We start from the raw sequence: 21067 nt of genomic DNA, 5'->3' as shown, positions 1-21067 counted from the left end.
GTAAGAAGTCATGCTGTGAAGTTGAACTGCAATCAAAGAATAAAGGGAAATATTAAAATGAATTGGCTCCTTCATTCATGCTTTTAGGGTTTTTTCTTCTCCGTTATTCTTCTCTGCTAAGGTTTATTATGGATTAATAAAGTGTTTGTTTTTTTTATTCTACCTTGTGCCCCATTCAGTTCGATTTCGTCTCTTGGACCCCGATCTGAGACGATTGTATTGTTGCATACGATTACGCAAACTTCTATACTATAGTCAGAGAGGTAACGGCGGAACTAGGATCAAAACAGTCATTTTTGTACATGATCTCATAGCGCTAACGTCGTGTAAATGAAATGACAGGGAATGTGAACTGTTCATCATGTTTCCCCCTGGAACCTCTTGATGATCCGACCCCACCACTTGTATGGCGGCTGCACTTACGCCTCCCACCCCTAGGGGAGGGGCTCCAAAGCCGAGCAGCCTCTGCAGCGGAAGTCGCCGCCTCTACACCCGGCGCATGCGGGACACAAGCGAAGGGAACCGCTCTCGCATCGCGGCATGGACGCGGCCGGTGTTCCCGAAAAGCGCCTCAAAGGCAAGAAGAAGGGCGCGAAGAGGCCGAAGAAAGAGGCCGGCCCTGGACGGGACGATGGCGAAGTCATCGCGGTGCCGAGCGAAGCGGCGCTGCCTCCCTCCTTCTCTGTGTCCGAGATCAAAAACAAACAGCGCAGACACCTCATGTTCACGAAGCTCAAGCTGGAGAAAAGGAAGGTACCAGCCGGCGTGGCCCTTGTGCTTTTATACCACTGCCTGCTCATGTTGTGCGGTGTTTCGGTGCTTTAATTCTGCCTTGCCGTTCTTTTCTGTTCGTTGTGTATGTGATTTAGGTTTACTAGGCTTACAATTTCCTATTTGCTTTTCAGCTTAAGATGCAGGTCAGGAAAACAAGGAAAAAGCAAAGGGAGGCTTTAGGTGACAAGGTGAGTACTCATTTTTCCTCGGGCTGGTTGGGTGTTACTATGGTTGTACCATTTTGTGTGTGTGTTTGTGTGTGTGTGTGTGTGTGTGTGTGTGTGTGTGTGTGTGTGTGTGTGTGAGAGAGAATGAATATGTATTTATGCAAACCTATCGATATAAAGGTCGATATTTCACTTTGAGGTTTTTTGCATATCGCCCTTTTCCCCCACATTTTATTTCTGTTACATGTTGTCTTTATTGCCCATTGGTGCTTATGACAGTGACGTTTCCGTCTGGCGATGAATAAAGTATCAATTGACAACAACTCTAAGCTGCTTCACAGTATGTGATGCTGGTGTGGACCTAAAACTGAATTCTGTAAAATCTGTGAATTCCTCAACCACCTTCCCATAACTCAGGCCCCGCCTAAAGAAATACCCAAGACAATAGAAAATCAGCGGGTGTACGACGAGACGACGGTGGATCCAGAAGATGAAGAGGTAATGTACTGGCTGTTCTAGGGATATTAATAATTAGCCATTTACCTACAATAAGGATTCTGATGGATCAATACTATCAGTTAAAGGATTAAAAATATATATTATATAAAAAAAAACAAAAAAACTAAAACGTTTGTTGCATGGTAAAAGATAAATAGGCTATACAATCCATTTATTGAATACAAGGCATGGGGGTGACATGTGCAACAAGGACTGTGACTATTACCACAACCCCAGCGATGGGTTGAGCTCATTACTGTCCATCATCACTGCAAATAATAAAATAAAAAATATATTATTTTTGTATTTCCTTTTTTTGCTGGTGAAAGTTACAGGAGTGATATGAAATTTGAACACAATATCTGTTTACATTTACATCACACACGGTTTCGTTCCATTAGGATATGTCAAATAAAAACACTGTTCTGGCGCACTGATCGCGGGCACCCCATTGCTGGCGCACGCATTGCTGACACGCATAGCTTCGGTACCATCTGAGAGTGAGACGGGTGCGCAAAACGTTGCCCGATCGCTCCCTCTCCGTGCCTCCCCCTCCCTGTCAGTCAGAAGAAAATGTCATGTTTAGGGTGAGCTTGCTTTGTGATGTTGGCATATGTCATTTACAGGTGGCCTTCGATGAGGCGACTGATGAATTCTCCGCCTACTTTAATGGACTGACCAGCCCTAAAGTGCTCATCACAACATCGGACAGGCCAAGAGGGGTGAGTGGCAGCTTTTCATTCTTTCTTTTTTTTTTTTTTTAATAACCTCACCTCTCTGTTTATATGGACGGTAACAAAAAGGATTTTTCACACACAGATGGAGAGGGACGGCTGCGTAGGAGAATTATAGCTTTTGAATTGAATATAAAGTCCTTTGACCGAAACATCACTTTAATCAATACGTTTCTGAGAAGTGCAATTTTAGACAGTTCTACTTCGGTCTTTTTATTTAAATCGGATATGCAATGATCGAAGGACACACAGGTATTCCTGCCTATTTATGCAGCAGCATCCAAAACTAAAACGTGCGTCGCATCGGGGGTGAAGATTTGTGTCTGGACCCATGTGTCCTGTTTCCATTGGAGCCAGAGCAGATAAAAGCCTGTGTGCAGGGTCATTTTCCTGGAAGTTACACCCGGATGTAACCTTTCCAACTAATTACAAATTCCGGATATTACTGGGTGTTTTGTTTTTTTTGTGCACTGGAAAGAAGGAGCATGAGAGAACATTGCCTTTTTTATTTTCAAATTCTTAATTATCATTTTTTTTTCACTAATTATGACATGTTTTCAAGCCAAATATACCATAAGCAGGAAGCAACATCCATTGAAATTTGTTTGAGCTTTTGAGCGTTTTATCAAACTAAGTTTTTCCTAGTGAATGCTTTGTATCCCCAGTTTTCTAGAAGATCCTTTAGTAACATTTGCATTAAATTTATTATTTATTTATATATTAACGTCGTTGCTTTCCCCATTGACAGTGTGTACAACATATAGATATTAACCATAGAATAGGAGTTTGTAAATTCGCTTTCACTTTTTGTACATTTTTATTACTTTACTGAAAAGTATCAACAGTTTATAGATAGTTGCATCAAAACAAATATTTTATATCAGGAAATCACTCTTTAAATCTCAGTCACTTCTTGTAAGCCCCTCTCACACATAGTTCTAGGGCCCGACCGTTATCGGCCTTTATTTTACTTTTTTGAACGGATCAGGATCGGCAGTTATGCAGTCCCAGTCTGCATCCCTTGCGCTGGAGAGCAACAGACTGAGCAGTAAAGCGAAGCACGGATGAGACTGATTCACTTAAGCGCACAAGGAGGATGTACGTGGATGTAGCAAGCACATAAAAAATATATACCTATGAAAGGAATCCTGAAATAACTAAACAAGACAATAAATAAGCAAATCTACGCCCGATGGCCCAAGTGGAGGCGGGTGAAAGTGTCCTGCGCAATAACCCTAACCCAATGTTATTAAATCGGTGTGATCATTTTCCACCTGTCCTCCACTCTGTGCTCCCGGAAAAGGAACGTTCTCCACCCGTTCTCCACCCGTTCTCCTTCTCCCTGTCCGCTCGTTCCTTCTGCAGTCGGCACAGGCAGATACATACAGAAGCATGACATCGGACATTGCCAGGCATAAGACACATCTAGTGTCTGAGTGGCATTTTTAAGAAGAAAATTAATGAAATTTAAAAATATAAAGATGTCTCCGTAGAGAATGGACGCATTTCAGTTTCTCGTCTTTGCAGCCGGGCGACGTGGTTCAGCCTTGCCATTTTTCTGAATGTTTTTTTTTTAATAAATATATATATATATTTTTGTATTTGTACGAAATAAAATATTCGTAAAAACCCACTAATTATGCTTTGCCGATACCGTATTCGGATTCAGCTCCACCTCTACTTCACAAGCTTGTTCCGCCAATGTTACCGCTTCCATTCACAACACAGCTGCCCCGGCAAATTCCCCCGGAAATGTTGCTAGGTCTTGAGGTGGGAAATTGCTGGAACAGGTTTCCTGGAATATCGACCCCTGAAAATTGCTGGTAAAGACTGCATGTGTGAAAGGAGCTGTAGTGTGAGGAACGCTGATGAAGTGCGTATGACAAACGGGGGTAATTGTTGAAAATAATTTGGATCTGTATGCATTTATGAAAATGATATAAAGGGGTCTGTTTGTATCGCTGAAAGGGTGGAGTTCGTCCCATCCGACAAATTAAATTGTAAAGGAAGTTGTTAAATACTGTCGACCAGAGTAGTATTGATTGAAAATATTCATTGCTCTGTGTATTTCTATCAGAGGACAGTTCGGTTTTGCGAGCAGCTGGCCACAGTGATCCCAGACGCCCATGTGTACTACAGGAGAGGCCTTGCCCTGAAGAGGATCATTCCACAGTGCGTTTCCAGGGGCTTCACCTATCTCATGGTCATCAATGAGGACCGCAAAGTCCCCAGTATCCTTTGGAGAAACTCAGTGGAGGAGATCTTTAAGTTGTATTCTGTCAAAAGTATAGATGTGTGTCCTTTTAGTTGTTGCTTCCTTTAGTTGTAGCTTCCCCAACAAGTAATCAGATAAATGGATTTTAAAAAGTGGCCCGTTGCCAGCCAACCAACCCATTTGGGGGGGGGGTGCTCAGGAGATAAAGTGGGCGTCTGGTAAATAGATACTTTATTCATCCCCGGAGGGAACTTGCCATGTCGCAGCAGCTCACAATACAGTAGGCAGCAATAAGAACAAACAATAGAATAATAATGTGGGGGGGGGGGGTGAACTATAGCAACTCATTTAACTGTACACAACAATATGGCAGGATAATCAAAAAGAAACCTGAAGAATTAAACAGTAACAGAATGAAGAATTAAGCAAAAATCAACAATTAAAAAAAAAAAAAAGAAGGAAAGAAACGTCAGGACTCCCAGGTTCCATCCTCCTCCTGCTGGTAAAATACTAAAGTGTTCTTGATCAAAACACCTAACCCCTAACCGCTCCTCATAAGCAAGTTGGCTGCCACCTTGCATGGCTGTGTTGAATATTAGTCTCCAAGGTCCTAATCCCAAAGGTTAGCTTGAATCATTTAGAACGTCACTTTTTTTTTTATTGAAGGCAAATGTGTGCTTTGAACCTTTTTTTTTTTTTAATAAGTAAATGATAAACTACTGTTATTCTGATACTTGAACGTTGCCGGAGCGATGTTATTCCATGGCAGCTGCCTCCGCCATCAATGTTTACATGCGTGTGTGACTGGGTGGATGTGACGCACCTATGTGCCCCTGGACTAGAAAAGGTGCCGTGTCTCAAGTGCAATTCAATTAGCCCATACATGAAATGGTAAGACAAATTCTGGACCCTTATTCCATGATGGGAATGGTGTGGCTTGTTTTCTAAAAGCTTCCTTCACTAATAATCAGATGGAATGGTTCTCTGTCACCTCCCCGATGGACCAACAGCACACTTCAAAGTCAGCAGCGCACGACTACGCAAAGAGCTCAAGGCGAGTCGAGTTGGAAACTTTCTTCTCTGCATATCTTACACAACGCAATCATCTCGGTTTCGAATAAGTTACATTTTCCACAATAAATGTCTGAAATGGACCAGGCTGAAGAAAGTTCCACCTGTGAACGTGTAGCGACTGGCATTATTCTCCTATCCGGGATATTGAGCTTAATCAGTGCCCCCGTAAAGATAACTGAACACGGTATCCTGATTATCTTGATCGAGTTACGATGTAAATCGCCATAAGCACGACCCATTTACAGTTTTCTAGATCTTTCTTCCTTATGCCTTTTGCATTTTCAGTGTTGCACTTTCGCCAGTTGTAAAAGATTGTTACAGTAATGTTCATTTACTCAAATATCCAGTGTGTGTGTATATGAACAAACACAAATGCAAGTACAGTAACAAACATTTTATTTACAGTATTTTCAAAATGCATTATTTTGGAACACTTGTGTTTTGTATTTAACACTTCACATACCCAACAGGAGAAACCCAGGAAAAACATTCAGTAAAAAAATAAAAGTTGCGCTGTAAAAAGACAAACAAATGCAAAATGTAAGGAGAAAAAAAAAAAAAAGACCTATGTTGACCTCCATTTTCCTCCAAAACAGGAGAGCTCATCTTCAGCCTTTTTACTGCTTAGTGCTAAAGCTCTGATTTCAAAGTGAACAATTAAGCAGCCAGTGTTTGAACCTGCGAGGAGTGGCTGTTGCCAATTTCTATATAATGGTTGGCGTTGCTTTCCAAAGGAACACAAGCCATTTTAATTCTGAATGTTGTGCCTGATGCAGAGTACGAGTAGATCCGCCCCCAATAACTGAATTTAATTCCAGTACCATGTTCAATTTCTCGCGTTAATAACAAACTGAATTTCATGGAAATCGGCTCGGAATTAGGCGAGTTACAGTCGGTTTTGTAGAGAAGTCTGCATCTCTCAATACACATTGTATGTTGGTATGTTGTTTACTAGTGGATCTTGAACGCTCCAATGTGGCAGAGGAGCAGACGCACAGCGGCGACATTTGCTTTACTATATAAAGTCGTAAAGTAGCAGCAACACAGCGCGACGTACCTAAAACCGATCATAACGCTTAACAGTAAAACAAAGCATGCATCTGTCTTGTTTATCTTTTCACTGCAACGCTGCATCGAGATTTATGGAATCAATACTTTAAAAATGAACAGTGGCAGTAAAACTTTCACTATGATGGTTAAATTCTGCAATTGACATCAAATCATACGTGAGCTGAGTGGTGGGGGGGAGCGATCCGTTACAGATCAACTACGTTGCGTTACACATCTACTGTGTGTCGTGTTTTGCAAAAAGTGTGATTTAGAATTGAACTGAGTGTAAAGCAGAAATTGCGCTTGCAATTTTGCAGATTTGGTATGTGAGTTTCAGTAATTGCATTTCGAGTTCCAGTTTTAGTGTGAAACAAATCCCTGGATTTCTCCTCATCATTCCATTTATCATGCCGCGTCAACACCTCGATCCAGATTTTAACCTGCACTGGCTAACGTCATATAGTTGCAAAGTTTTCATTCAGATTTTTAAAAGGTAAAGATAGCATAGCACAAATGTCTTTGCCAGTGTGTGAATTTGCACATGTAGAAGAGCACAGCCTATGTGCCACTTCCTATGTGAAGTAGCTCATCAGCAACATTCTCGTAGTTTTTAATCCTCATGACGGTGCATAACATTCATAACCTGTCACACCTACACTATCTTGGTTTAGAATAAGTTCACTTTTTTTTTTATGCGTTTTCCACAAATGTCTGAATTGAGTAAAACTTCAAGCGGTCTTGATTTCAGGTAGTCCCTGCAGTTGTTTCGGGGTCATAATATAATCAGTGTTGATGTCTCTGCAGAGGCGAGGTAAGGAGCCGACCTTTCACTTCCCTGAGGTGATCCTGAACAACTTCACCACGCGTCTGGGTCACAGCGTGGGGCGTCTGCTCGCCGCGCTCTTCCCGCACGACCCCCAGTTTGGGGGTCGCCAGGTCGCCACCTTTCACAACCAGAGAGATTTCATCTTTTTTAGGTTCCACAGGTAAGGGTTTATTTATTTTTTGTTAGACGTGCCCACAACAGCCAGTCGATTTTGAGCCGACACGCCCACAAAAGCCAGGTGCACCTGGCGACACGCTGGAGCCCTGTCGCCGGCCGCGTGACTGTACCTTACTGACGTCTTGCTTTCTGATTTTCTCGGTCAAAGTTTGTTGTATCCAAATGCTGTAAAATAGATTCCTTAAAAGCATTGTTCCTGGTGTTATATTTCTAGCTCACTTTTTCTTTCACCGTCCAAAGAGAATTTATTTGGAAATAACGTTTTTCATTTCCACATGTTTATAAGCGAATGCTCTTATTCCGTAATGTCAGATACATATTCAAGAATGAGAAGAGAGTTGGCATTCAGGAATTGGGACCACGCTTCACCCTCAAGCTCCGCTCGCTGCAGAAAGGCACCTTCGACTCTAAATTTGGAGAATACGAGTGGGTTCTTAAGGTGAGTCTTTGGGATGTTTTTTTATACTACTTTGCAGGTTGAGCTCAAAGAACCTCCGCTTTGTATTTTTAGGTTACAGTTTATACCTATATCTTGTCACAATGACTTCTCATGGAGCGGTCAAAATTACATAATCACAATTATTTGAGTTGGCGACAATCTTTTTATTATTGTTGAACGTCACAATTATGTTTCCATTCATAATTCAAAGGATTTTAAACCAATTTTGGAAACTCCACAATAAATGGAATGATTTTGGTGGTTTTCAATCAGTTGGGTTCGGGCTAATTGACTGTATCTGAAATGTTATGCTCCTATGTGTTGTACAATATGTAGTCCTGTATTATTAGAATATTACATTTGTATACTCTGATGGGGGCATACTATGAACATAAAAGTGAAAACGTAATTGTTACTCATTATTAGGGCTGCCCCCAAATAGTTGACCAAGTTTTTCATTGGTCAGTTGGTCCCAGCCTCGTGGGGGTGGGGGACTAAACTCCATTCAGGAGCTGTGCCTTGTCAAAATTAACCTTCAAACTTTTATGGCTGGACCTGTGTCAAACAATAGAGGGCTTTTAATTTGAAACAAATTGGGGGCCTAATAAGGGCGTTGTAAAGCCAGCAGCAGGAATCCTGGCCAGGAACGGGAAGGAGTAACCAGAAATGCGCCCCATGGGGGACGCCAACACGGGAAAACAATCTTCCGTACGCGACATTTCACTGCAAAATTATGTCCAAATGTCAATTAAATGTGTACATTTATAGAATAATAGGGCCTAATAAGTTTAACCAGTGTAAGTAACAAGCGGGTTGCTTCGTGCGCACAGCGCTTATAAATAATTTTTTTATTTTAAAGGCTGGTTATTACGTTTTGTATTAATCTGTAATGTAGCACAGCGAAAATCTTTAGTCAAGCGCAGCCCTAGTAATTATTCTTGACAATTGTCAACAAAATATTCGTGGTCATGACGGCCCTAACTACCAAAATGTGGTCATACAATTCACACTGTTTGAGAAATAGAATTTGGCAGCATAAATTGTGTAATCTAAAGAATGTTGACCGTTTAGTAACTGAGTGCACACATGCTCAACACCATAAATGAGTGAACTGTCTTGTTTTTTCAGCGCCATGAAATGGACGCCTGCAGAAGAAAGTTCCATCTGTGAATGTGTCGCGACTGTTTTCCTCATTGGTTGAACAAAGGATTCTCTCCTCTGTTTTCTGAAGAGTCAATGGATCTTTCACGACCGTTTCGGCTTTTCGTGTTCTACCGTGAGCTGCTGGTTTTACACGTGGTGTCATTTTGAATTTTCGGCGATGGTTTCATCCGTTGCCACGAAAAACAAGCTGAGGAGGCCCGCATGGAAGTATTTAAGTTTTAAACCCTCTGTAATGTTATTTGGGGGGTTGCGATCACTTTTCTCAGTGATAAAGACAAGTTGTACACTATACATCTATGCCTCAGCACCAAAATGTCTTTGCCAGTGTGTAAATTAAGATGTAGAATCCTAAATTTGTATGCAGAGAAGAGCACAGTCCTATGTGCAATAGCTCAAATACAATATCGGTATCGCTTTTCTTCCTGTCCAAGTAATCATCATGGATAAATTACACATTTAATGTTTGCAATTGTGGAATTTCACAATAAACATGTATATACAAGATTTAATAAATTTTATTGTCACGCATGAAAAATATACAATTCAAAACACATTTGAGTGTATGTTAGATGCTACTAAGTAGGTTAGGATCATAAGCACCTTGAGATGAATTATTTTTTTATATATCAAAAGTAAAAAACAAAACATTCTGGTTAGTTGATGTCTTAAAATCCTGGACCTTGGAACAGTCCAGATACTGATGAAATGGAGGAGGAGGAGGCAGCTTGAAGCAAGAAACCTGAATGAAATGAAGTGATTAATTTACTGCAGGAATAAGAATGGCTTTGTGTTCAAAATAAACTAGTGGTATAAGATGTGTCACTGGATTATGCATTGGGGCTGTTGTTTTGGGGAACTATCACTGGTGGAAGGAGTACGCTGACACAGAATTAGATCCTGATTACAATTTATGATAAAATACTAAATGGTAATGTCAGTCATTTACAAGGATATGGACCAAATAAATCATGAATGAGCAAACCTAAATCAGCTGTTTGAGATATACAGTATATCTATATAGAAAAAATGATATTTGCTTTGAAATGTAGTGGGGTAAAAGTCAAGTCTACAAAAATGAATATACCCAAAGTACAGATACTTGAAAGTACTTGTACTTGCTACCCCCGCAACTACACGCCAGGGCGGGGCGTTGCCTATGCTTTCCCCCATGCAGCTACTCACCAGGGAAGGGGCGTGGGCTATAGGAAGGAGCAGACCTTCTGCGGCCTGAAGGGGTTGGTGCTGGATGACATGCCGGTGAGCAGCGGGTCCTGCTGGGCGTTCTGCAGACAGAACTGCTGCAGGTCCGCCGCCGCCTGCGACACCTGTGGAGCACCATGGCAAAAATGTTAAATGCGTCTGAGGTAACAAAACGTCTGTTCACCTGGATCACACTAGCCTCGCGAGAGCCAGACCATGCGCATACAGCGCGGGGTCTGGGGTTGGCCCTCGGTGGTTCCACTCAATCCGTCCAGCCACATGACAGAACAACACTGGTGGCTCCCGATACATCCATAGCGTCAGGTTTGGTAGAAAAGATGTCATAACAGCAATAAAACTAAAGTGTGCACTGTTGGACTTTGTCAACAATGTTTTCGCTGTTCTTCCAACTGCATTTAGAAAGAGCTTAATTTATCAGCTTGCCCTGTTAGAGATGTTACGCCCGGCACCGAAGCCTTGACGTGCATATCCAACTCGCAAAGTGATTCCAACTGAACAACTGCTTCGGAGCTTGCTTTTGTGACGGGAATGATCACGTGAATGACGATGTTTGAAGCAACTACTGCTTTGTTCCCTCAGTGTTACGTGACTGCTTTGATTCGCCGCGTATCAGTTATGAAACTGGCTGGCTACCGGGGCTATAAGGGCATAATACTTCTAACAACCCTTTCCTGAATTACCACGACCGAATAAGTCGGTCCGGAAGCACGTTCCATATCCGATAAACCCTAAGCCATTTTATTCTTCTGTACTTGCACTTACTGTCAAAAAGAATACTCGCTCGAGATTTTATTATCAAGTTTGAAACATATTTAAAAAACTCAAGTCAATGAACAAGTATGAGTAGTTGACACAAGGGGAATCAACCCGGGTCTACTGTGTAGGAGGACGAAACCTTGCTCACGACACACGTCAATCAGTGCGTTCATACATTTTATACTCGGTAGTCGTCGGGTTTGCTGTACTACATTTATTGCACCAGCAGATGTCGCCCACGACCGCTGTGAACGACGCTTCGAGCAGCGACACGATTTTCACTCCAATGGTTCAAAAGGGTTCAACATTTCAGGAAGCCTCGTTTCGCCGTCACTACCTGTGTGTGGCGAGGAGAAGGTTCCCGCACAAGAATCCCATTTTGTGAACCGTGTTCACCGTGACTAACGATGTCGTACAAGGACGCTGCTGGCTAACGTTGGCGGACGGCGGCCACACCGAGATCATCTCCGATGGCAAACTATTCGACTGTTTGTTTAGTCCCGTTTCCAGGTCGTTTGAATGTTGTAACAATATGGGATTTCTTTTGATATACTTTTGTGACGTGATGTTTTCAAATAAAGTACAAATAAGATAATCTGAGGTAGATCGCTCATGCGCCGCGCGTTTCGTCGGTCTGACTGGCTGGTGATGGGGTCAGTCAAAACCTCGCAAGGTTTTGACTGACCCCAATAGATAGTGGAACCAGGCTGGGATTACAACGCAAGTCCTGGAATTCCATTCAAAACTCGACCTCCCCTGACAAGACATAGCCCACCTCACTGGCAGCAGATCACACCAACATACTTTATAGACATATTACTGGAATCCGAGCAAATCATAGTATTCTTTTTTTAAGCAACTTTTAGAGATGTGATTTTTTTAAGTAGTACGGACACTACGATATTTACAGCCGTTTCTGTAACATCAATAAATCATATTATCATAGGACGTGATAAATAAGGTTTGTCTTTTTTTCCCCCCTTCTCTCTCTTTAAACTTGCAGTTTCGGGAAATTCCTATAAAACATTATAGGAATTTCCCGAAACTGCAAGTTTAAAGAGAGAGAAATACAAAGTCATAACCGCATACAACTTCACAAACCGCATGACAATTTTCGAGAAAATCCACAGCCAAAAACCGAGCACTTTTAGCCACAACAATCACAAATTAACCTTTGCGAAATCACAGGGGGGGGGGCACCTCAGTGCATGCTCAACGGGAAAGGCGGACGCCGCCGCCGCCACCAACAATGGAGACAACGGAGGAGCTCATACGTAACGCCAATACATTCAATGGTTCTTCATTGAGAAAAAAGACGGCAAAGTGAAGCCTCCAGTATCTAATTGTTAAGAAAACAATCTCACGGACTGACACTTTTAGCGCCGACCGTAAAAGCGTTCCACTGTGAGGCTTCGGTTCGGACGCCGAACTTGCCGTCGGACCGGAGCCCGGCACCCAGTCTCACGCACCTTCACTCGGTTTATACTCGCTTCGAAGCGGAGCTGTTGGACGACCTTCTTCATCGCTACGACGCTGGACGCCGACATCGTTGTTTAAAAAAAAAAACAACAACTTCGACGCGTCCCTCTCCCCCTCTCTCTGGTCCCGGAAGACGGAAGGAAAACTTTGCTGCGGCGGTTCTCGCTTCCTCAAACGTGCGTTTCCGGTCCGGAGGTTTTTTTGTTGTTTTGTTTTTTGTTTTTTTTTTATCGAAGGAGGCGGCGGCAGCGACCTCTGGTGGACGCCGCGCGGAAACGCACGGCGACGCTCGGGGCAGGAAAGTTACCGCGTCTCTCAAGCGGATTGAGTTGAGGAGATTTTCCACTTCCACTCCGGTCAATTTCAAAGCGAATGTCGAGTTTCGAATGAATGAATGAATAAAAACAGTCATGCATGAGCGCTCATCTACAAAATAGCAATGGTACAGTCGAACTTTATACCGTATTATCGGCCTTGTTATATCAGGCCTCAGAATAAGACTAATACTTTTACTTTCGACAGTATGTTTATTGGTTTTCAGCTCGCAAGTCAAATGACAAATGATGAAGTGGATGACGATGATTTCAAGCAGAAAACGGTCGACATTTACAAATATAAATGATATCAAATACAATGAATGAATATGAAATAAAAGATGGTCTTCATCTCAACTCAACGCACAGGCCACTTTTACTAGATTCAAGATAGAATCCCCCCGAAACTTCTGTTGACGTAGGTAACCAGCATTGTCATTATGTCCTAAACAGTAAAATAAAAGCATTCCAGACATAAACAATGTGGGTTATCTTTCCCATCGACACGTCTGGGGAAAAAAAGCAAATAGCTGCTGCTTCTTTAACTTGAACTTTTCACAAGTACGTGCCCCAGACCCCCACCACTGTTCAGGAGACTGAACACCAGTGCCCCCACCCCCTCTCCCTCTCCATCTCCTTCTCCCTCCCTCTCCCTCTCTCTCATAAAATAAATTCCTCTGCTTCTCTCAATGCATCAGCTCGTCACTAAGCAGTCCCCGAAAACAACCAGACCCTCACTGTGCACGGCTCTTTTTTTTGTGTTTGTGTCCATTCATTTGTTGTTGTTATTGTTGCATTTTGTCGCGAATGTGGAATTTAAGTGAGGATGGAACTGTCGTGTGAGTCGTTTCGACATCCGGAGGAAAGAAGAGCTAAAAGTGGCAAGGTTTGTAAACAGAATGAAGCTTTTACCTGTAATATCTTTGTTCAACATCTCAGACATTGCAATGTGTAGTTGAATTCAACCGAAATCCATACATCTGTTGCATTATCTGTTATTTTGAATTCACTTGAATTCACATATTATTAGATAATTATTAGATAAATAAAAGTTTCCTCAATGCACAATGTATAGTTATTCAATGTTATGTAATTTAGGGGGGTCGAAATAACAGTTCTTTGGTTTTAAAATGGTTTGAGATTGAGAACACATCTCTTAAACTGAGCCACATCAGGATAGTCTCCTGTTTGGTACAAGGCCTATCATAAATGTCTTGTATTTCCATGTTGAGTTTGTGGAGCTCCATGTGCTGTATGTGCCTGATGGCCATTGGGACGTAAAGCTGAATAAACTTCCTGCCGAAGCAATCCAGAGCTTCATATCTGCTGGTTTCATCAGGTAGGAACGTCTTCAGAGTTCAGCACCTTAAACTCCAGCTCCAGAGGGATGCACAAACACGTAACTTTACATATATCTACACCATAGTTTTATCTTGTTTTTAAACCATTATACTGATACAGATACTCGATCTCATTTCCTTTTTTCATGTCTAATAGATTTCATGGATTACAAGTCAGTCCTGGTGTCGTGATTATTAAGAAAAGCCAAAAGTTAAAAGCTTAAAAACCTGCTTTTCAGGTTTTCAACATTAAAATTATGCAGAAGCTCCCCTCTCTCCCTCTCTCACAGTAATACAGCGCGCAGTTGTACAGTTCTTTTGCTTTGTTTTTGTTGGTTTTTTTTTCATTTTCACAGTGATACACCGCAGGTCTATTCTCAAACTGATTTTGCTGACTTGGGTCTACAGGGCGTATCCTGAAATCACCCTGAGGACTCTGAGAGGCGAACTCAGAGTTCTCCTGGGAACAGAGATAATGGAGGAAAAATTCTCCTTTCTTAAGTGTGTGGGGCGGAGTTTAGCACTGGTGAGTAGAGTGCATACACTGCGTACATACTGTGTATGTGTGTTTGTGTATTTGTAGTGTGGTTTAAGCAGCCACACCTGTCTTGGGTTTCGGTAATTGGGCGCAGGACCAGGGTGGCTGTACGCCTGTTGCTCGTTAGAGTAATCAACGAGCAACACACAACACACACACACACACACAAACACACACACACACACACACACACAGGAGAGGAGCCCTTGTCGTGACATGTTTCAATCTTTGGGCTTGTTCCACCTTGCCCACTCTCTACAATAAAACTGCTGTGTTTTCAGCCCCATCGTCTGTGTCTCTGTGTTGGCGGGCCCTGAAAACGCCACTCGGACGGCATGTGGCAGGTGGAACTGCTACAGTGTTCTTGTCCGTGACTCTGCTTTCTCACATTTTACAGGTCAAAAACAAACAAGAGAGGGATCTAAAAGTGAAAACATTTGCTCCACCGTATGTATGTATTCTAGCCCTCTCAATTAAAATTTTACATTTTCTTTGTAATCTTTAATAAAGACAAAACTGAAAGTAAGGCTGAGAAATTGAGGACAGCAACATCAAAGATGTAAAGGTGTAGATTCGATTAGATAAATTAGAGTAGATAGATTACATTTGATAGATTATATTAGATTACATTATTTGGATTGGATTACATTGGATTAGATTAGATTAGAACGGTACTCTCTTCATCCCTGAGGGAAATTGTGGTGTTGCAGCATTGCAAATCAGAACAACTAGGCAATAAGAATAAAGTAAGAACAATCATAAACTAGAAAAAATGGTAGCATACAAAAATATTTTATATATATAGTATTTCTTTTTTATAAATACAGTACTGGACACTGGATCATAGCAGGGTGAACATGAACATATTATTGTTATTATTATTACATTTAGCAGATTAATTTATTATTGGATGGTCAGTGGCCCATCAGTGGTTGTGTGTCAGTGGTTCCGTGTCTGTGGTTGTGTGTCAGTGGCCCTCTGTCAGTGGTTGCGTGTGTCCACAGGCCCCCCAGCCAGAGCTTTACCTCCTGCCGACTGTAGAACACAGCAGCAGCGTCTGCTCCCAGTCCCTCTGCTCAGAGACCCGCTGCAGCTCCCCAGAACACCAAACCTATGACCCCCGCAAGACCTGCAGCCTGCCAGCAGGGACCAAGGAGCCACTCAGGTTTCCGATGATCCCCCAGGGTTCCCAGCAGTCGCCCCCACCTCCTCTTCCTAGCCCTGATGAAGAGGAGGATGAGGAAGAGAGGGAAGAGGATGAAGGGAGCTACAGCTCAACGGACGGTGAAGAACTGGGTGGAGGAGAGGCCCCCTCTTCCGGCCAGCCCCACTGGACACACAAGGGGTCCCACAGCAGGAGGCCCCGGAATCATGTGACATCACAAATTAAAGGTAAATGAAATTTAGTAGCTGTTTTGTTTTTGACATTGGGAGGAAAAGTTTGTTCTCTCGTCCTTCAATCTCTCTGAAATGACCTGATAACGTTTCTCATTTAAGATTAATTTGAGTTAATAATTCATTTTGTGTCATGGATTCTTCATTGAAAACCATTTTAGAAGGGCAACATTGAGAATTATTTTCTGCATGTCTCACAAAGAAACACAACAGAGCATCAAGATATACCTATAAATGTTTTAAACCGAAATCATTCTACGTTTCGCCGAACCAGTGCTTTTAAAACAATAGAAATATCCAATGAAAGAAAAACTTTTCTTTACACAATTGTAACAAGCCTCTTCACACAGAAGCATGACTTGCTCTCAATGTTCCAACTATAAAAAGTCACTATAAAAAAAAAAGTAGTCAACATTTTCCAGAAACAACGTGTCTCGTGCTGGATTTTATACCTACAAATATATATAATACATATAAACTAGGTGAGTTCGACATTAATTATCCTTATGAGGACCGGCACTCTACACCGGAGGGGTAAAACCTACTTAACTTATTACTTATACAAGTAAATAAATACATTATAAATACACCGTCATTTGGACCAGATCACTTTTTTTAGACGTGGCTGGAGGTCCATGCATGTGCACCGCCAGTTGTGTTTGTAGTGGAGAAATAGGGGTAAACACTAAATGTCATACAATAAGAAAATCAATGAGTTTCTCATAATGTTTGACACAAATTCTCTTGAGTGAAATTTCCATTCATCTTCATAATTATAAAGTGTTTTGTTCCAAACTGCTATACTGTACATCCATTTGAAAAAAAAATCCTTATTCAAGATTCAAGATTCAAGAGGTTTATTCGTCACATACATATACATACTTTCATACATATATGCAGTGAAATGTAATGCAACGCACCCGGTGATAACACACAATATGTCCTAGGAAAAAATTCTTTCTAATAGCCCAACTAACTGACTCCTAAAACATAATCCAGTAAGTAGAATACTTATAGAATAAAGTAAAAATATATAGAATAAAATAAAATACAATAAAATAAAATGAGATAAAATGGAATAGATATAAGGAATATTCTTATGAATATGGAATAGGCAATTATGTATATACAGATATGTGCATTAAAGTGGCATGTGGATTAAGTGAGGTAGTGCTTGGGATTATACAGCACAGTATACAACAGTACGGCGCAGCAATACGGTAACACTGAACAACCCTGAACAGTGACACAGTATGCGGTACAGTATGCTACATACAGTACAGAAGGTAGTGGAGCCTATGTGTGTGGCTCAGTGAGGACCCCTGGTGAGGTCAGCATTGACAGTTCTAATGGCTTGCGGGAAAAAACTCCATCTCAGTCTCTCTGTTCTCGCTGTGTGACTGCGGAGGCACTTGCCTGACCGCAGCAGCTGGAACAGTCCGTTGTTGGGGTGATGAGGATCCTTCATGATCCTACGGGCTCTGCTACTACACCTCCTGGTGTATAGTCCAGCAGGGAGGGGAGGGTAGTTCCAGTGGTACGTTCAGCTGAACACACCACCCTCTGCAGGGCCCGCCTGTCCTGAGCAGTACAGTTCCCAAACCAGGCAGTGATGTTGCCTGTCAGGATGCTCTCCACCGCTCCACAGTAAAAGGACTTAAGGATCCTCACCGAGACCCGGAATTTATTCAGCTGCTGAGGTGGTAAAGACGCTGCCTCGCCTTCCTCACCAGAGTGTCTGTTTGTAAAGTCCATGTTAAGTCCTCGGTGATGTGGACTCCCAGGTATTTGAAGCTGCTCGCTTTTTTGGCGTACAACATGATAAAAACGGAAAAAAATACTAAAATGTGCAAAAGTCAACCGGAGCGCCGGCACAGGCAACCACAGGGGGCTACGCCACATCACCTTATTAATAACTTATTATAAGAAATAAGAAATGTCTTATACTGAATATTTCAAATGTTTGGAAGGAGCACAACCATTTAAAAAGCTATAGGAGGGCATAGAATTAGATAAAAATGTAATAAAAGAAGAGTCTTGCAAAATTTGCAAAATATATATATTTTTAATATATTTAAAATGTCATCTTTTTTTTATTATGAATGTGGAAAATGGTCAGATTGTTAAATTGTTACCTGAACCATTTCCATATTAAGGAGTGGATTCAGCACAGGTGAAGGAGCTGCCGGTGAAAGCAGAAATTTCAGGATGGAGAAAGCAGATCAACAGGAGGAGCCGAGCGGCCAGAGACTCAGGACTTCCAGAGTCAGTGGAGGATGGACACTCTGGGTTCTCCCAAACCCAAAACAGGTGCTGGACTGCAGCAGAAATACAGAATACACCACATTTCCACTGAACCCTGTGTAAATAAATCTAGAAAAGAAAACTGTGTCTGATTGCAGGATGAGGAACTCAATAGACACAGAGAGACAGACAGAGACAAGGACGTTTGTCAGGAATAAACCAAATGAAATGGTAAAATGTCTTCAACACTCTTGATTCATCATGACACATTCTATCTGTTCTTTTTGATCATTCATGATTTATTAAGGCTTTCAACACAATACAAACACACAAATGAGAAGGGAAAATACACTAATGATAATTAATCAATAATTAAACCTTTCTTTATTGACACTGCAAGGTTCTGGAGAATTCCTCGAAGTCCTCCAGGCCTATGCAGTGTGTCTCTCAAGGCCGAGTCCCAAACCAGGCCCTGGCCCAGCGTGAAGACACAAACAGTAAGACATGGCCTGGATTTGCAGGGATGGTATTTCCATTGAGGCAGCTGACATCCTTTTTTTTTTTTTTTTTTTGGAAGGAGATGAACTCATGGAAGAAATCAAGCTGGTGCGGGAAAAGAGAAAGGAGCTCGAGTGGACGAGACAAGAGCTACTGAGAAAGGGGAAAGACCTGCTGGCCCAGAACAGGCACCGCAGGAATCAAGGTGAGGAAGACAAAAGGCATACGGGTGCTTCTCCAACTCGGTATTTTGGACTTCAAAAATCCAATAACGACTATATCACTAAGGGCCGGTTTTGTGAAGGCAAATTTAGACCTAATCTCAGACTAAATCATATTTTTAATCTGTCACGGTTTAAAAATAGTCTCTAGTTCAAAAAAATGTGATTTCCAGAAGGATTATTAGAGCTAATCGAGGTACAACTGAAGGCTTAAATTACACTCGACCAGAGGCAAGTTTATTTTTGGATTAATGGATGTGGCCGACAGGTCGACCTTGACGAGAGAAAACGGATCATCAGCACCAAGACCCGACAGCAGGACCCGACTAGCCCTTAATGACCTTAGCCTTGGACTTCCTAGTCTAGAACTAATTCATCTTAAATCAAGCAACGTCTCAAAGGCACTTTTCAATTCTGAATTCATTTAAGTAGGATTATTTAAGTCCTGATGTAGATTGCACCCCATCTGCGACATCGCCCCTATGGGTTCAAGTGTCTGTCTCCCCCTCTTCATTCTAAGCACGTGACGGTTGGAAAAAGAAGTATTTTGAGACAAAGAAGGCTACGGCGCCGCTGGAAGACACGCTGAGATCCCTGCGCCAGGAGGTTGAGACGTTCTACAACAAGCTCCTGCACCAGTTACAGGCCAGAGACGGCCGAGGTAAACCACGACGCCCGGGCAGATCATCCACCAAGGTTTGTTCACAAAGTCCATCTTGATTGTAAGTCGTTTTTACAGAAGCATCAAGAGGGAACTGCTGTGCATTTTTCCTCATTGAATACATTTTGGGCGATTTAATGTGACAAAAGTTCTAGCATTAATGAAGTAAAATGAAACAAATTCCCTTTTTTAGTTAATGTGGCAGTTTCGCCGACCACACTCCACCCAAGTGGTGTTTTCAGGAACCTCCAGCAGAGAGACAGACGACGGGGCTGTAGACACACCAGTTTATTGTAGAGAGGGCTAGTTGGAATAAGCCCAGGAGCAAATGGACACATCATGACAAGGGCTCGTCTCCTGAGTGTGTGTGGGGATGGGGGTTTGACCTGTTGCTCGTAAGACCAACCAACGAGAAACGGGTATGCAGCCACACTGATCCTGGGTCCCTAATTGCATAGACCCAGGACAGGTGTGGCTGCTCAAACCACACCATCCCCACACCACAGCTAATATCACTCATTATTATTGTTAGTTCCATGGCATTTTCACATATTTGGGGCATGGCCTCTGCTATTAATCACTGATTTAGCCTCCGGTGCTCTATTAATAAATCAAATTCTCTATATTTTAGAATGAGCTCATCATTCAGATAATGACAGAGAGCCATGAGACTGACAACCTGAGGAGGCAGGTGGAAGACGCCAGGATGAAACTGGTGACAGAGATTAAGGTATCTGGTATTATTTGCATGTTTTTTTCTTCCATAAGCCGTACACACAATCACACAGCGTTTAAAAAAAAAAAAAAAAAAAAAAAAAGTCCTAAATGTAGTTTTATCACTAAGAAAATAATTTTGAGAACACATTTACAGAGTATAATTTCTTTCCCTGTGTGCCCCAGTAGCTGAGGAAACAAGCTGCCACGGAGCTCAGAGCGCTGAAGGCTGAACTGGCTCAGAAGAAGAGCCAGACCACTCACTGCGGACCCATCACCTCACTTTGTTTTGGACTTGTTACACGGGACAGAACACAAGCTCAAAATACTGGAAAATAATTTCAACATATGGGACAATAAGAAGCAAGTCTCTGGTCTAGGCTTGCTTTCTCCAGACAAATGGCTTTAGGCTTTCCAGTAGCATGGATTGAAGTGTTTCAGAGCCATTTCTAGCAAGTGCATGGTGTCGTGTTGCTGTGCGCCGTTTGTTACTATTCTAACACCTTTAGATTTTGTATACTTTTCTACTTTTTACACAGGTATCCGCTCACATTGCACTGGTGATAAA

General features: G+C 42.1%; 3 protein-coding genes across 3 annotated transcripts; 2 read left to right on the top strand and 1 right to left on the bottom strand.

Moving 5' to 3' along the window:
* The first annotated feature begins 500 nt into the window (after positions 1–500).
* On the top strand, positions 501–9495 carry rpf1 (ribosome production factor 1 homolog). Its single transcript, XM_080012859.1, has 9 exons — positions 501–753; positions 906–962; positions 1359–1439; positions 2066–2161; positions 4251–4404; positions 5360–5442; positions 7317–7498; positions 7828–7954; positions 9083–9495. The coding sequence occupies exons 1-9, from the start codon at positions 541–543 to the stop codon at positions 9122–9124; spliced, it is 1035 nt and encodes a 344-aa protein (XP_079868985.1). The 5' UTR covers positions 501–540; the 3' UTR covers positions 9125–9495.
* Positions 9496–9617: 122 nt separating this feature from the next.
* Positions 9618–12743, bottom strand: LOC307239483 (guanine nucleotide-binding protein G(I)/G(S)/G(O) subunit gamma-5). The gene is made up of 3 exons (XM_080012872.1): positions 12565–12743; positions 10301–10443; positions 9618–9857 (listed from the first exon to the last, which is right to left on the bottom strand). The coding sequence occupies exons 1-2, from the start codon at positions 12640–12642 to the stop codon at positions 10318–10320; spliced, it is 204 nt and encodes a 67-aa protein (XP_079868998.1). The 5' UTR covers positions 12643–12743; the 3' UTR covers positions 9618–9857; positions 10301–10317.
* Positions 12744–13714: 971 nt separating this feature from the next.
* Positions 13715–21061, top strand: spata1 (spermatogenesis associated 1; the record flags this gene model as incomplete). The annotated part of the gene is made up of 12 exons (XM_079997010.1): positions 13715–13774; positions 14121–14227; positions 14637–14754; positions 15164–15217; positions 15771–16158; positions 18318–18471; positions 18564–18636; positions 18806–18902; positions 18983–19108; positions 19645–19820; positions 20417–20515; positions 20689–21061. The coding sequence occupies 12 exons, from the start codon at positions 13715–13717 to the stop codon at positions 20836–20838; spliced, it is 1602 nt and encodes a 533-aa protein (XP_079853136.1). The 3' UTR covers positions 20839–21061.
* Between the last annotated feature and the right edge of the window lie 6 nt (positions 21062–21067).

The sequence above is a fragment of the Zeus faber genome (genome assembly GCF_960531495.2).
Source record: "Zeus faber genome assembly, chromosome: 1".
In the NCBI taxonomy this organism is placed as follows: domain Eukaryota; kingdom Metazoa; phylum Chordata; class Actinopteri; order Zeiformes; family Zeidae; genus Zeus; species Zeus faber.
Note: the sequence above shows the minus strand (reverse complement) of the source record. Positions and strands in the feature narration are given on the sequence as shown.